Genomic DNA, 17,052 nt, shown 5'->3' on the forward strand with positions numbered 1-17,052 from the left:
AATTCTGATTAATTTCACATACCTGACAGGCAAAACACATTTAAAGGATTAACACATATAATGGTAAATTTGGAAACATAAATGATGCAATAAAAACAGTCTGAGAAAAATATTCCTATGAAGTGAGTGATGGTACAGAATTAAAAGCTGTTTTGTAAAGGAGAGGAAATCATTTAAACCTCAGTAGAGCAAACAATTAACACTTCTGTTGTCATTTATGTAAACTGGATTTGATGCCATTTTGGACTTTTTAAATGTATTTCTGTTCGGAGAAGCAGGTTTATTTGGACTATATCTGGAAAATATTTGCTGAAAGAAAACCAGGAAAGCTCTTTTCATATTCATCCATGTACCAGATATGTGGGAGTTCTTTCACTGAAAAATGTTATCCAGATGTGCTTCTATGAACAGGGTCATGGTCAGTAAAGATATGTGTTTAGTGGTGAGTAGTTACCTGGTGGGGCTACCATTCTCTGCCATTTTTGGAATAGGCATGTCTTGAGACAGTCCCGCGGGCTGAGGTTGTAGGTCTTGTGCCTTGACATGAGCTCCTGCATGGGCTCCAGGATGACACACAACTGCAGACACAAACCACACGTTCAGTTAAAGCAGATTTATTTAACATTTGATAAGAGAACAGTGTCTTGTAAGGTGCTGCAGCCTCTCATCAAGGTAAAGCAAAAAAACCTCCATAAAAACGCTGAGTTTGTTGCTCAATTAATCACCCACAGACTGACTTTGAGTGATAAATTGTGCAGTAAATCTACTTTTTATAGACAGTATTAATAAAGTACTCTCAAAACAGGTTTATTGTCAAGTGCTTTAAAGAGAAGCACAAGATAGAGACAGATAGAGAAAGATGGGCAGGAGGATACATTTGAATATAAGCGGGCTTTGTTGAGCTGTTTACAACTCACAACAAATATGTATATGACACATCTGTGCGTCTATACACACATACTTGGACATACACATTTATCTGACTGTTTCCTCACTCGGACTCACAGAACAGTAACTCGTTCCCACACTGAACTCCAACAATATTCTCCAGTTAAAAGACCTTAAGTACAATATTCAGTCTGGAGAAAACTGTAAATCTCTGGTGATCTGCAGTGAGAGGAACCAGGGGTCAGCCTGTCATCTTAAATACATTAGGCTTTAGCTTAGCCAGATAACATCTGGATAACATTACAAGCTGGCCCTTCTTTAATAGCAGCAACCACCCAAATGCTTGTTGATGTAGTCAGAGGACAGTGATTGGACAGCTACAGGGATGTCTTATTGCTGGACCAATCACAGAGTAACACTGGGATCAAACTCCAGGCAACCTGCCCGTCTTTTTCCTCTAACTGGATAAAACAGTTTTTTTTCACCTCCCCGTCTGTTCTCTATCTTTGAAATTTTTACCATTTTCCTTTTTTTGAGCAACGCCCTGTTTTATGACGAATAATATCAACAATTTATATTCAAAGACTATAAAGACGCACAGCAGACCTTCATCCTCTTTATTCTCCATCTTAGCAAGAAATGCACATACCTTGCAAGTACACTGTGAAGGGACCATCACATTAAACTCCACCTCTCCCAGTCCCTCACACCTGCTATATCTTTTATTTTGTAAATTATCTTGAGCATCACAAGCTTTTAAGATGGTTTCTTATAATTTCCAATATTGTAGTGTCCTATAGTTAGGACCCGATACTGCGCTTTTGTTCCCTAATATATGTAGCAATAAGTTAATATCAGAGCTAGACTGATAAATTGGCCAGATCGATATTAGTTTATTGCAGATATATCAGTATTGTGCATATGTCGACAGATTAATGACAATAAATTGCAGTACAGAAATACCAAACTAGGTTTAAGGTAATTTAGAAACTGGATCAACATTACTTTTATAATTGTACTAATTGTAAGATTTCCTTTTCACTATGTCAGAATTCTTTAAAAAGAAACATATCAATGGGATCCGTGTCAAGTTTATATTAAAAAAATGCAATTTTAACTCCAAAATATCTATCAATATCATCGCTATGGCTATGGTTTGGTTAAGTTTAGGCACAAAAAGGACATGTTCAGGGTTAGGGATAAAATAACTACTTGGTTAGGGTTAGGAAACAGGGTCATGTTTAAAAGAAACCAATGCTGACTGGTAGGAAACGGGAAACAAACTGTAGTCTCCTGTGTCAAAGGACAACATTTAATTGACCCATCTATCCACCACTGGGACTCTAAAACGCGCTACTTGCTGCCGACAGACAGGAGTTACGATCGTCCACTAGAGTGCTTTGTTACTTGGAAGCAAACATATGTTGTTTGGGGGAATTTGCAGAAATTTCTTTGGAGATGCACATCACATTGAAAGAATGGCTGAAGTGATTTTCAATTAGAAACACATAAAGTAACCAGTAGTATTTCCTCATCAGAGCGGGATGTAAGGTCAAAAGTAACCTGAGTGAAAGTAAGTGTGTGTTTACTAACTTGCTTAAGGGCATTTTGACAGTCCTTACTGAGAGAAAGGAGCCTGTTAATCATTCACTGCATGCTCAAATGATCTCATCTGACCTTCAGCATCCCACCACCCCTACATGTCTGATGTCAACTCACATCAACATGCTCATTCTGTCTTCAGCCGTACTGTACAAGAAAAGCCTAGGGAGAAACTATTATAACTACTATGTGTTAAACAGGTTTGGATGCTTTTATACAAATCACCTGACAACAACAGGGAATTTTTTAGCGTGATGGATATTCAACCCAGGGATGTTCACCAGTTCTGGGTTTCAAACTAGTCATTCTAACAACCGTACACTCAGCCGCTAACGCCAAATTACCCTGCATGAACATAGTAATGTCTGTTGCTGTTCCCTGCTTTAGGACGGCAGTGTTTTGATGCCATGCAGCTCGAGGTAAAGTGAACATCCCTGTAGCAGACTAATCCCTTGTTCTCCTCTGATAGTTCCCTCCTGACACAGTAATATCCCTCCCCAGCTCAGCCAACAAGCCCTGGCTCTCAGCCTGAAAACAAGGGCTATTTTCAGGCTGAATAGTAGGAAGCCGGCAGCTCCAATACATGGAAAGGCTTAAATACTCCAAATAAAAAAAAAAAAAACAGACAGCATGTGTGTGTGTGTGTTTGTGAGAGTGAGAGAAAGGCCGGTTGTAACCCCTTAGCCAGGAAACTGTCAGTCTCTTTTGGAAGGACTGATAAACGCTGGGAAAGGCCTTTTCCAGGGACACATTATTGTCAGTTTAATGTGAGGAAAGGGTGTATTTTACTTTGACATCCTCGGATAACAGTAGGGGAAAATATCATTTGTAAAGTGTGCGACATGATGAATAACAGTGACTGCTCAGCAGTGGTTCCCAACATGGAGATCGCGACCCCCAGAAGAGGTCACAAAGTGAATCTAAAGGAATCATGAGAGGGTTTTTTGGGGTATAGGAAAATACCCCCAGTGGGGTTTAAAGAAAATCTAAATTAAATTAATTCTAAAGTTTAAAAAATTAAACTAAACAAAAAAAAAAAACGCACGTTTTTCAGACTTTTTTTCTATAATCTTTCACCTTGTGAGATATTGTATAGAAGCCTCTAAATTGTATCCAAATGAAGCAGTCTATTAAGAGAAAACACTTTTCCGCAGTTTAATCAATGAAAGGTAACAAGCAAAAAAGGTTGGGAACCGCTTCTTTACAGGACACAAAACCTCAATGAAACACTGAATCTGCTACTGACCCCTCAATCCTTTCTTCGGTCTTCTTGCTGCTCTTTAAAACTGGCAATCTGGGTAAGCTCACAGGCTTAAAATGCAAGTTCAATAAACTTAATATCACCACTTTAAAACTAGTGAAATGATCAATGTAGTTTATGATGTTTTTATTATTACTGAAATGAAAGAAAACCTCAGAACAAGGTTAAATCCCTCATTAAGATGAAAAACGTCCGTAGCATTTAAAATAAAACCACATTGTTCTCTGGGAAAGTCAGCCAATTCCTAGTTTAAGAGACGCACAAGGATTTATGTGAAATAGTTTAGGTTTAGACCAGTGAGGTAATGCGAGTCATTTCTACAAACTAAACCATTCTTCAGAAGCAAAGCTGGGACTATTTAGACACAAACAACTTAACCTCAAATGCATTTTGTCAGCAAACAGAAAACAAGGCATGATCTTGTTTGCTAAGCGCTGACCATCTGAATCACCAGAATGAGGAATGAGCAGACACTAAATCTTTAGTGTGTAATTACAGATACTTGAATTATGTGTTTTCTCTTTCAGTGGCATTACAGTTGCATTCGGTATGGAAAATCATTGTTATAGGAAAACAAAAACATCCACCCTGCTCCCTCTCTCCCTCTCTCTGTGTCTTTCTTCACTCAGTTATTATAAGCAGCGGAGGTGCTGTTCCCCGATTCGCGCGCCATTTCACAATTATGAGTCTCAACAGGGAGCGTTCATTAATGTTATGCTAATTTTCTGTATCCAATTAATTCTCCTCTCTCCCGCTCGCTCTTGTTCTCCCATTTGGAAATCGTAGCTGTCAGTCAACTGTGGCATCGAAAAAAAACACAAACAAAACCCTGTGAAATAATCACTAATGTATTCAGCCGGCTTATACTTCCTATTTCCGTAAATTATATTGCTGCGGTCAGGTAGAAAAACATGTATATGCAGAGAGTAAAGAAGAAATAAGTGCTTATTTTTTGTTTTGATGCCATGAAATTATACACTCAAACACCCGAGAGTCATAAAACGTGTTCAGCACATAAATAACAGCCTAAGCTTTCAGTTCAGGTAATACAAAGAAAAATAGTTACATTTACATTCACTTAAGAATGAATATGAGAATGCAGAAAAGCACGTTTGGAAAATGAAACTTAAGTCAAACTTGAACATTCAAACGCTGAATCTACTTGTGAACATTGAATGTGCAGAGCAGGTAATGTAATCACACCAAGGGCCGTATAAAATATGACAAAGGATGAACATTTTACATAATAAAAACATCTTTATGCTGTCTAGACACATTAGTATAAGAGATTTAGTTAGACAATATGAGTAACATGAATTACTGCATTTAAAAATGGACAAGAATTGTTCCTCTGTGTGCATTAAAGTGTGAGGAGCTGAGAACAAACACAAAAGCAGAATGACAGTCATAGACATTGTCACACACACACACACACACACACACACACACAGACACGCTTACCCTGAGGTAGTTGAGGGTGAAGTTGGTCAAGCCCATGCGAGTGATGTTTTTGGACAGTTGTTCCAGCACCTGAGGGTCTTGTGCCTAAAGTCATCAGCAGAGAAATGAAAATGAAGAACAAATGCATACATAGGCAATGTACTGTACATCTATATTCTGTTATGTTTACATATAACTGACTATGAATAAACTAATTATCTACAGGCAATTAGGCTAATTGGCATTCATCAGATATGCACAATCAACACATTCACACCCTCAAGTCATAAATGCAACTACTTAACACTGTTATTGCAATTGTGCCATGAAGCTGAATGTAAGCATTTCAGGCCTTCATTTCACGCTAATGTCAAACTGTGGGCTAATTAATCAATATTACTTTGTCATTTCATTTAAATTTTCACACTTTTTCATATCTTTACTGGTGGTGATGATGTTGCTCAGTGTATGTATATAGGATCTGGGCAGCAGGAAAGATTATTTTAATAAGTTGTTGAAAAACTGCAGGTGCAACCCACAGTTCCATTTTATATATTGTGCTTTTTGTTTCTGTGAATCATTAATGGCTACATTAATGGCTTTCATTCACACAAAAGATTAAGAACTGACCAACATCTTCACACGTGTCCTGAATAAAATGACTGTAAAATAGAAAATGCACTGTGATTACACAGCATATGTAGGAGTAGAGAACACATCTTAAATAGGAACAAAGAAAAAAAAAAAAGCAAAGATAGCAATTATAGCATGTCAACTGATTGAAAAAAAAATTCCATGAAGACACATGATTATTCACTAAGCTTGTTTAGCGCTCCAAGAATAAGCAGTCAAATCATGAAAAAGCTGTAGGTATTGACAGAGCAAAACATAGCCCAGACCGAGGAGGAGCAGCGAGCATGCTTGCATTCACCGCCTCATGAAAAATACATAATTCTATCTCCAGTCGCATCTCTGTGTGGAGAAAGTCAAGAGGCAAGCGAGGGAGTTCTTCTGTACTGTCAGCAGACCGACATGAGTGATGGGAGAATTGAATCAGTGTTCATTATTGGCAGACCATCAGAATTTACTCATCAAGTAGAATTAATCTAAACATACTATACAGGAATTTGTCTTGGCAGCACTGGTGCAGCCATGTATCAACAATTTGTGGAGTAAATACTGGGGCATATGGTGCAGGGACAACACAGACTCTCAGTTCAAGAGGCCAGAGACAGACACACAACGGAGTACCAACTCCACAAGAATGCATTCACAATTGCAGATGCCCGGCAATGGTCCAAATCAGATGTTTAAACAGGAAACACATCTGCAGCACATGCATTAAACCTTTACCAAAGTAAAGTACTGAAGCATCATTTTGAGGTGCTTCACTGTGCCATTTCAGGTACCATTTTATGATACTTCTACTCCACCATATTCCATAGGGAAATATTACACTCTTTACATTTATTTGACAGATGTAATTACTTTATATATTTTAGATTTTACATACAAAAAATATGATCAGTTCATTAAAGTAAACTTACTATTAAAACAATGCAATGTATACAGTATACTGTATATAAAGTCAGTGTCTCTTTGTAGACTGTAGATTGTATTACTGCTGCTGTTTACCAGCTGTTGCATCTCTGCCATGTTGCATTATTTGTTGTATTGTTTGTAAATGTTTTATTGTCATACATTTTATTTTATTTAGCCTGTATTATTACTGTTTGAATTATACCCCCTCTCTACCTTATGTCTGTATAATGTATACTGTAGTTTGGGTGCTAGGGGGTTAGCAGATGTGGGGGGGGGGGGCATAACCGCATCACTTGCACAGCCTCCATAGCATTTTATATTGTTTTATTTTCTTTGTGTGGTTTTACCATCCCTGTGAACAAGCAAAGAACTTTTTTTGCAAAGTGGTTTAAAGTAAGTACATTTACTCAAGGACTCTGCTCAGAGTTATTTAGATATTTGTCTTTTATTTGATGATTTTCATTGTATTGCTCTTCTACCCCTATTGTACTTGTATCTTATGTCATCATCTGGGGTAATTTTGTACCTTGCAAATTAAGGTTTCAGAAACATATGATTAGTTCATGAAATATTATAACATATTATAATTATTATTATAATTAAAAACTCAATAGTTTCTTAAAGATTAATCCAACAGTATATAAAAAATCCAACTGAGATTCAACAAAGCCTCAACCACTTACAACATTAAACTGCTGTTTTGATCACTAATAATAGCTTTGTAATATAATAAAACACTATGGATGGGGCCATTCGGCATGATGACTACTGTTAATAATTATAAATGTAGAACTTTTACTTTTAATTGAGTATTATTAAAATGCAGCATTGTTACAGATCTGAATACTTGTGCTTTTTTTGGATAATAAAGTTAAACCTAAACTTGAAACAGGTAGGACATGAACAACAGGATTCTGAAGGGACTTAATGAAGGGTTTACTGCTGGTTGCCATCTTGAACCTTAAATCCATGGTCAGACAAACTTAAGAATAAGTAAAAAAAAAAACCTATTAAGTCAAATGTCTAAATTATTTTTTTCTTTTAATTTTGTTACTGACTTCAATACAGATGAGTTTCTGAAGTCAGCATCTAGTGGTCTTCACAGGAACTGCAGAGCTTCATCACAGCTGTGATGGTTTTGCACATTTTCACAAAGCTGCATTGACAGATGTATTATAGTTACTTAGTTACTACAGAGACATTATTTGAATTGAGAATTTATGAAAAGCTACTCAATTTCTCCATAAGTGCTTTTATGTATGTAAACAATGTTTAAATGTAAAGAATGGAATTAAAAGAATTGAGTAAGTAAGTATGTCCACTGTGTTGGCATACTTATTCTAAAGCTCCTGTGCTTCTACTTAAGTCAAATATTTTTTGATACTGAACACACACCTCTAGTATCTATCAATAATGGCCAATACCAATTACAGGCAGTTGCTTTATAAACTTTTGAAAGCTAAAATCCGAACAAACTTTATTCCTTTTCCCAACAGTTCCTCATGAGCGACTGCAAAAGTAGTTCAGCTCACATCAAAACTGGGCCCTCCACAGTGGCTACATCTGTACTGGTATCTGCAGTTTCAACTTTCCTATTCTCACTCCCATGTGTCTGTATCTGCTTTCATTAGTCCAGGCAACGATCAAAAGAGTGAATTCACATTCGCACACAAATCACTGAAGATCTGGCCAGGACCCACAATACCCCACCATATCCCACTCTCCAGGAATTAGTGTGAATACCCAGAGGGGCCAATTTATTGGTGGGTGAAATTCATATGAAGATTTGGCCAAAAAATATGCTGGCTATACAGGCGAAGCTGCCTATTACACACACCTTTAGGTCGATAGGGGTAAATGGAAAATACTGAGAATGAACCTCATTTTCTTTAGCAAGCAAGTGGGAGAAGCTGCATACACATGGGAAAAACCCCTATAAGAGCACTAGCTATTTCAGTTGGTCATTTTCTTACCAAAGCCCTTTTCAGACATGCATAGTGTTGCTGGCTTCAACTATCTGTTAAAGTGATGGCTTTTTGTCATTCAGACATCTAGGTGACTTGTATGTAAATGTTCCCTACAGCTTTACGTGAGAGGAAGCGTCATCGCTGCTGTAGAACAGCTGTGAGTTGAAAAGTTTAATGATATGAAGGAAGAAAGGTGTTTTCTGTGCTCTCACAGGCTGCATCACTGATGGATTTTAAAACTTATCTTGCTGTTGAAGTCTTAATTAATAACCACCATGAGCGCAATGGACACTCGCCCCCTCTTCTCTTCTAGTAAAATCTCCTAATAAATCATCACTCATCTATTTCATCTTTTATTAGATAGGGGATTCTGCTGCCTGTTTCATAAAGTCAGACGTTACAATGTGAGCTTCTATTTGCTCACAAGCTGTATGCAAAGCATTTGCTGGATATTCTTTTAGGTTTAAGTTGAAAGTTGAAAAAGGAGGGAGACAGCTGGTCTAATTATTGTCACTGTGCAAGGTTTAAGCTGTGACTTGTGTCCCGTTTGCGCCATTAGGGAAAGAAGAAATTCTAAACTTATCTGACATGAGAAGAATCTCCCTGACAGCGTAAAGTCAGCTCTTTCAAAGTAGTTTATAGCTTATTAAACTGATTTTATTTTATTTGAGCATGGGAAAAGTATTACCAAGATCTTAATCAAGCAAAAAACACATACATTTAATTTCTCTTTGTGTATTTAACCTCGTTCTGTTGTACTCCTTATGTTAATCTAAAGGCAAGTCTGGAAATGTTAGTAAGTCCAACCTAGTTAGATCGTGTCATGACTTATGACTCAGATGATTAAGATAACATGTAAAATTGCCATCACATTTACATAAAGAGCATGTCTGGAAGTGGCTAAAGAGAGCTTTGTAACCTTTAGGACCTTTGAGCAAAAAACTACCACTATTAGCATTAGGAATATACACTCAGTTGCCAGTTTATTAGGTACACCTAGCTAAAATGAATGCCGTGTAATACAATGCACTGCAAAAAAACATTAACAAAACAGGGGAAAAAATCATTAAGGTTAAGATGTTCAGTTTTTAGAGGGGTTTTGATTTAAGTTTAGGGTTATTGTGAGGCTGCAGTTTAACTAAGTATGTTTTAGTGCATGTCTAATTTGGTTTCCTTTATTTCTAAAAGAAAGTGTGTTGTTTTCCCCGAGCAGCAGTGCTGTATCATAGAGTTTGAGTTCAAAATCATTTGAAAATAGAAGACCTTCTGCTCGCTCCAGCTACACTCCACAACTCCAGTGACTAAATGTGTGTTACACTTAGTGGAATTAAGCAGATTATTCATTCGACCTTGTTTTTTTTCCTCTCTCCCTTTTCAGACAAGGGCCCTTTTTTATCCTCTGTGGCCTTTGATGTCTGCAAATAAATTGGTTTGCAGAAATCTCTCCAAACTGCTTTGTTGGCGTTTACATTTCATATGCTCGTGAATAGCTTCTAAAAAGTGTCTTGGCAGAGTGCAGAGACCCTCGTTAGGATTCAAAAAGTGACACCTAAAACGGGCGGATCTGGGGGGGGGGGGGTTGGCGCATGTTATGATGTCACACTCACGTGCATGGCCAAGGATGCTGCGAGGGATGAGCCCTTTCTCGGTACTGCCGGATGGTAAAGTCCACGTCTGATCCTCATCCAGATAATCAAAGGCAAAACTCCCAGTATCAAAACGACCCCTTCTGTACAAACCGTGGAACAAAGATCACATAAGTTATGTCAACTTTACATTCCTCCTCAGCCTGATATCTCTCTCAGTAATCTTTAACCGGCTGGCAGGCGGCCGTCAGCTGATTTGGACGCAGACAAAACAGAAATCAGTGTTTATTGGCCAGGCGTGATTTTGATAAAAAATGCTGGAAGGGTTTCGTCTCCGTTTTGGAATTTGTTCAAGGATTTTGTAGCATGGAGCGAGCTATTATGCTCCCAATATTTACTCTGCTCGCTTCCCTCATTCAGAGCATCTGTCCTTGGGCCTCTCAACCATCCAGCTATTTCTAAAATGTGAAAATAAATGTAATCTGGAGAGGGGTGTGTTTACACCAGAGACAAAAGAACTTCAGGTCAGAGAGAGTTGCCAATTAGGAGAGAGAGAGATGGAAAGAGAGAAGAGAGAGGGAGGAAGACAGAGAGAGAAACAGTGTGGGGAAAAAAATATTTTTTTCGCCCCTTTAGCTGAATTCAGCGCTTGCCGGGCCCTTGCGTTTCTCCCGTATTTCGTTGCTGTGACAACCAGGGAGAGAGAGGAGTGAGAGAGAAATGGAGAGACAGACAGAGAGAGAGAGGGGGAAAAAAATCAGCTGATTAGTTGGCATGGCAACGGCAAAGATGTAATCCCACCAGACACACTCTAATCAATGCCCCCAGCGCAGATGGTCTCCTGAGGATCAGCAAGAAAGAGGCTAGCGGCCATACTGCATCCCCCCACCACCACCACCACCACAACGCCCCCTCCTCACCCTCATTCCCCACTTCCCACCCACCCACCTACCCTTGCCGGTCACATGCTCCATCGCTAACTCCAACACACTCAGTAAAAAAAAAAAAACAAGAATAAATAGAAGCTCGACTGCTCCAAAAACCCCTGAATGCGGAGCCGCTTCTCTCCTGTCTTGACTGAAAATGTGGATACTGTATAATGTTCTCACTCTTTGTGCAACGGTGCGTTTTCTGAGTTATTCAACCGAGATTACAATAAGCACATACAGAGACAGTTTTGTTCCATAATGAAACAGTGTCTCATATTTGGTAAAAAAAAAAAAAGGGTGACACCTACTATTAAAAATGCATGATTAGAACAAATAAAGAACTAAAACAACTTTTGAAAGACAGTAGCTGCACATTTATGTTTGACGGGACTAGTGTATACTGACGGCAATACTGCTGGACCACCACATATTTTGCTTTACACACACTTTACAACAATACACCTGAACCTTGTCCTCGATCACATATCTCTATTATTGTTATTACTGTGGGAAAAATAATATACCAGAGTACCAGTAACATATCTAACATTTACTACTAAATTTCTACTTTATTATTATAATTGTCTGTTTATATCATAGTATATGCTGTATGAAAGCATTCATCTCCATTTCCATTATCTATCTATCTATCTATTGCTATATCTATATATCTATATATATATAATTGTATTGCATATTGCACATACTGCACATAGGTAAAAGCTATATACTTTAATACATTATTATACTGTGCATGCTATTTATCATTGATGCTTACACCCATATGGCTGCAAGAGTTGTTCTTATCCACAAATATCTTCACATTTTACTTATATAGTCTAGAGGATTATATTGTATATATTGCATATAGATTTTTAATGTCATCTTATTTCTTCATGAATTTAATTTCTTTAATGTCTTATTTTATTTTTATTTATTTCACTCAAATATTGTATTTTTATCTCTTGGTCTGTCTCTGTGCTGCTGTAACATGTGAATTTCCCCCCAAGGGTCAATAAAGTCTTGCCTTTTTATATATGACTTAATGAGAAACTTTGGGGTATAATTTTAATTCTTCTTAAAAAAGATATATAGCATTTTGGAAATTAACACTTCCATCCAATGACTGACACAATCCAGTGCTGATACAGTGGTTTTACGTGCAAACATGTCTGGGATCTGCACGGTTGGATAATGGGCTTGTCTGAGCTAGATAAGTGTGGATTAGACTAAAGCAATGTTTGGAAATAATCCTTGCTGTTTAATGGACAATGAAAATGGCCTTAATTTTACTTTTTTATTTAGTCTAATTCCAACAACAGTTTTTTCCAACAGCTGACCTCAGAGTTCAGAGTAAAAGGAAGGATGCAAAATGACTTTTAACACACCAAAATTTAAAACACCTTTTCATGAACTGAAACTGTAGGTGCAAACAATCACTGTCCATATATCTCCAAATTTGGTGACTTTTCTTTTTGTATAAAACATCCATTGGATGATCTGAAAAACGCACAAAGCTGAAAATGGGCTACTTTTCTTTTAGAGATATATGGTTTTCACAGGACAGCTAAAAAAAGTTTTTTTTGCTAAATAAAGTACACTGAAGATTAACAACAAGAAACCATATTTATAAACACATATATGCATATTATTTAAGTTGAGACTCATCATTACTTCACCCCCAGGTTCTCCTGTTGAATTATAAGAAGGAATGTTGTAATTAATCCACTAGTACACAAATTGCTGTTGAAAGTTTAAAGAAACCCAAACAACTGAGACTTTGGTGTTGTTCTTTTCCTCCTTTGAAATGAAATGCATCATGGTTATTGTGTGTGGATGAGTTTTATGCCCTTTGGGCTGCTGAAACCTATTAAAAGACCAAATACTTTGGTATGTATGAGGGAATTAGTAGTTCTTTACATCATTCCTGAAAGTGTACTTTTTGGAGATTTATGGTTTTACCCACCAGCAGTGAAATAAGTTGAATTGTGTTTACTATTGAGCCAGTGTCTTCTGATGCTTTCCAGGTGCTATAGCCTACAGTGAAATAACGCTGCACTATTGATTTCTTTTTCCATAGTGCCAACTGTGTATTTAGCATTGCCTCCACTATTGCTCTTATTTCTCTGTGCAAGCTTTCTGCTTCTCTGTAAATGATAAATTAATTGGTAAACCAGCTAAATCAGAACCAGAATAAGAATCGCTTTAATTGCCATGTGCAATAAATGTGCAGGAATTTGTCTTAGTGGCACTGGCACAGAGATATATTAACCACAATGCAACCAATGCAGCCATTTTCCACAGATTCCAGTGTAGATTCAATCATACAAAGCTATTTATTTTCTCCATACTGAGAGAGAATAGGTTAAAATCTAATATTTCTAACAATGGCCGTAACCTTTTTTTTTTTTTTTTCCCTTATGAAAACTAAATGGAGGAAAATCCCCTTGAATTAAAAGTGGTCCATTAAATGGTACAGCCCTTCACAGAGAGTCCCCATTGATTTAAGAGGAGGGTCATAAATCTTCCACACAACGGGGCTGAGATCAGGGGATCTCCGCCTCAAAAGAGTAAGAAAGAATAACAGCGTCCTGCTGCTGAGACACTATTCAATACTGTAACCCTAACATGACAATTAACAACAGAGGAGCTGAAGGTCGTTACATCGATTATTATGAGCATTCATTGGGAATATTAATACAACCCACGTTGACTGAATATACTCAATTATAGCAACAAGCTGCTGAGATGCTTAATAATACTGTCACTCAACATGACCTTCTGTATCAGTAAGTATAGAAATAAGAGTTTCAGAATATTAAAGTTATAGCATATAGCATTTTTATTTATGGTTAATGTCAATTGACAACAATTTAAACAAACAATTCTAATAATCAATTCATTGGTATTTTAGGAAAATTAAGGTTTTAAGTTCTATGATAGTTACCTGAACATCTCTGAGTTTTAGGCTGTCAGTTGGACAAAAGAAGTAATCTGAATATATCAACCTGGGCTCTGGGAACTTGTTCAGGGTATTTTTGTCTATTTTCTGACATTTTATCTCTTATTAATTAATTGATACTGAAAAGTTAGTTGCAGCCTTGGTTGAGTTAAAGCAAATATTTTAGGATGACTATGGCTGCAAGGTATTGAAAATTACCCCTCAACATGACAATCAACTAAGGATTTAACAGCTCTAATATATGTAATAAAAATATGTTTTATATATATGTTTTATAAATATTTTATATATATGTTTTATTGTATATTTTAAACTGATACTGAATAGTATATAATTTAGTCTCAGTGGCCATGCTATTAAAAAGTGTGAGTCATCTGTTCTCTCTCTCTCTCTTCCCATGTTTCCTGAATGTCTCTGCTGTCTTCTGTCAATAAAGCTTTCATAGACATTCATCAACAAATTTTAAAAAAACACTGAAAGCAGCATTTTATAGGCTGCAACAACTAATCACAAAGGGGTCAATTCACACAAGCCTCTGAGATGAACATTCAGTAATTAATTTAAATGTAAGTACATTTTTTTTTAAAATCAATTAAAACAAAATCCAGAGAAGACAAAAAATAGGGAAAAGGCAACACAAAATACAAAGAATTGATCAATTAAGAAAGGAGATTGTTAGTCAGACCTCAGTCTAGGTCTCCTCTCATAACATAATCATAACAATGCCCATAAAACATATGGATAAAATAATTTTAAGCTCTGCTGTACTTAGTTATAGAGGATTGTGTTAATGTACAGTATTAAAAGGAATGTTAGTAGTATGTTGTTATTGTTGAGCCTATCATAGTTAACTTTGATCCCATTTGTATTAACCAGAAGGAGTAATGAATGCTGTATCTCATAAAAATCACATTAGAAACCTTCAGCTTCCCTGTTGACTGTCATGTAAGGTACAGGATTGAATCGGTTCTATTATGTTAACATACCTTACGATAAGGGTTGACGACTGACATTTAAAAAAGTACTATAAGGTAGATTACTGCACTGATAACGTAAATATTATTTTGTATCTACCATTGTAACGAAATTAGTGTCAACTCAAACATGCCTGATGTTTGAAGAAACTATACTATCAAGCAAAGCTCAGAAAAACACACAGTTGACAACACTTCCACTACTCAATTTCTTAAAAAAAAAAGAAAAAGAAAAAAATCCACTCAGGGAATTAAAGTCACTTGAGCTGAGATCACCGTGTTATGAACTCGCCTTTTGCTCTTTGCTCGCCTCCCAGCATGCAGAAACCCCCAACTGGGCACCGGTAACAAGGGCCATGCCCTAAGAACTAGCACATACTGGCCAGGGAAAGCAAAGCCTGCTGGGTAGTGAATAGAGGTGCTGGGATATTGGGGGCGGTGGGGAGGTTGGGGGCCTTTGGTCAAATTGGCACCCTGTGTCACCTTGTCAACACCTTGCTGCCCTGCGAACCCGCACACATTGTTCACCAGCACCTGGGCAGCACCACCCACTCCTAGCACCCTGCTAACCCCGCCCATTCGTTAGTCTGTAGATGAGAGACAGGGAGAGCACGAGCACATGAGACTGTGCTGAGCTCCTGTTTGATTTTTACTTCATCCTTTTTCTTCTGTGGTGCACTGACGTGTCAAACTACATGTTATATATAATGATTGGTACTTTTCATTATACCTGCTTTACCAATACAGTGCTTAAAAGAGCATTGTGGCATCTGGTTTCTATTGCTCTGAATATGTGGTACAATTAAGTCAGACAGGTCCTTTCTGGATGTACATAAAAACATAAATATAATGCAAATCTGTCCAAAGACATTATTTAAAAGAAAAGTACAATTGAAAAATTCAAATGAACAAATCATAAGGCTTCCTTGGCCCATCCTCAAGGCTCTCACTTTGGGAACAACTGGTAGATCATTTGGTTAAACTGTGGTCTTGTTTACTGTACACCATAAAAAAAAAATCCTGTTCAATACGCGGTTATGCTGCAGCTGAGATTGGTGACATGACAGCTTATGCTTGCCAGTTTTCATAGTAACGCTGAATGCTTTCTGGAACATGGCACACAGCAAGTGATGGGAAGATGCTGATATGTGAGGGAAAAATCTATATGAAGGGGAGCCCTGTTTAGCAATCTGTATCTAAACCACCTCATTTGGGGAATCCAAAGGTTTTCACACCTAGAATGTTGGTAATAATGCCTCATTGCACAGGAAAAGTGTGCATGCACAACTATGGCAGGAACAGCAGCATCAGTCTCTGTTGAACCAGCCTGTGAACTGTGATGATGAGAGTTACAGTAATAGTTTTACCATACCCATTAGTTTTGGATTTAAAAAATTACTGTACGGCTTAAATTATGGGGAAATGAAAATTTAAGCTTACCATCCTGGTTGAATTTGTACTGTGTGCAGTTCTTTTAGATTAATTCCTTTTGGATATATGACTTTCTGATGATTATTACCTGTAGAGTTATTAAATGTGTTGGTTTTGTTGATAGTATAAACTCTTCGTCAAGGACCATAATGGCAGTTAGTCTTTGGTTGTACCTTTTATGTTGTTGTGTGCGATTTGATGCCCTTCTTCTCATAAAGTCAGATAAACTCAGTCATATAAAGTATGAACGTCTGACTGCTGCATTTTAGGATCCCAGATCTCAGCAATTAACTTGGTGACTACAGTGCTGTTATTACTGACAGGAACGATGGCTAAAACAACAAAAATAAGACTGTAATTGTAATAAAAGTTCTTCTTTAAAAATGGCCTTGCCAATAAACCAAATCTGAATCTTAACATTTTTAAAGAGAAAGAGGGATAGAGGGAGACAGATGAGCAAAGAAAGAGAC

At 37.2% G+C, this 17,052-nt stretch overlaps 1 protein-coding gene across 1 annotated transcript in view; it reads right to left on the minus strand.

The window, feature by feature from the left end:
• ldb2a (LIM domain binding 2a) overlaps window positions 1–17,052 on the minus strand; it is a gene marked incomplete at its 5' end in the record, with an annotated part of 94,631 nt that overhangs the window by 12,430 nt on the left and 65,149 nt on the right. Inside the window, 4 exon segments of the mRNA XM_035669759.1 lie at window positions 455–578; window positions 5,213–5,296; window positions 10,308–10,429; window positions 12,376–12,394. Of these exon segments, the coding sequence (XP_035525652.1) occupies window positions 455–578; window positions 5,213–5,296; window positions 10,308–10,429; window positions 12,376–12,394 (349 nt within the window).

Source organism: Morone saxatilis, unplaced genomic scaffold (genome assembly GCF_004916995.1).
Source record: "Morone saxatilis isolate NCDOM2014 unplaced genomic scaffold, NCSU_SB_2.0 Contig22, whole genome shotgun sequence".
Classification (NCBI taxonomy): domain Eukaryota; kingdom Metazoa; phylum Chordata; class Actinopteri; family Moronidae; genus Morone; species Morone saxatilis.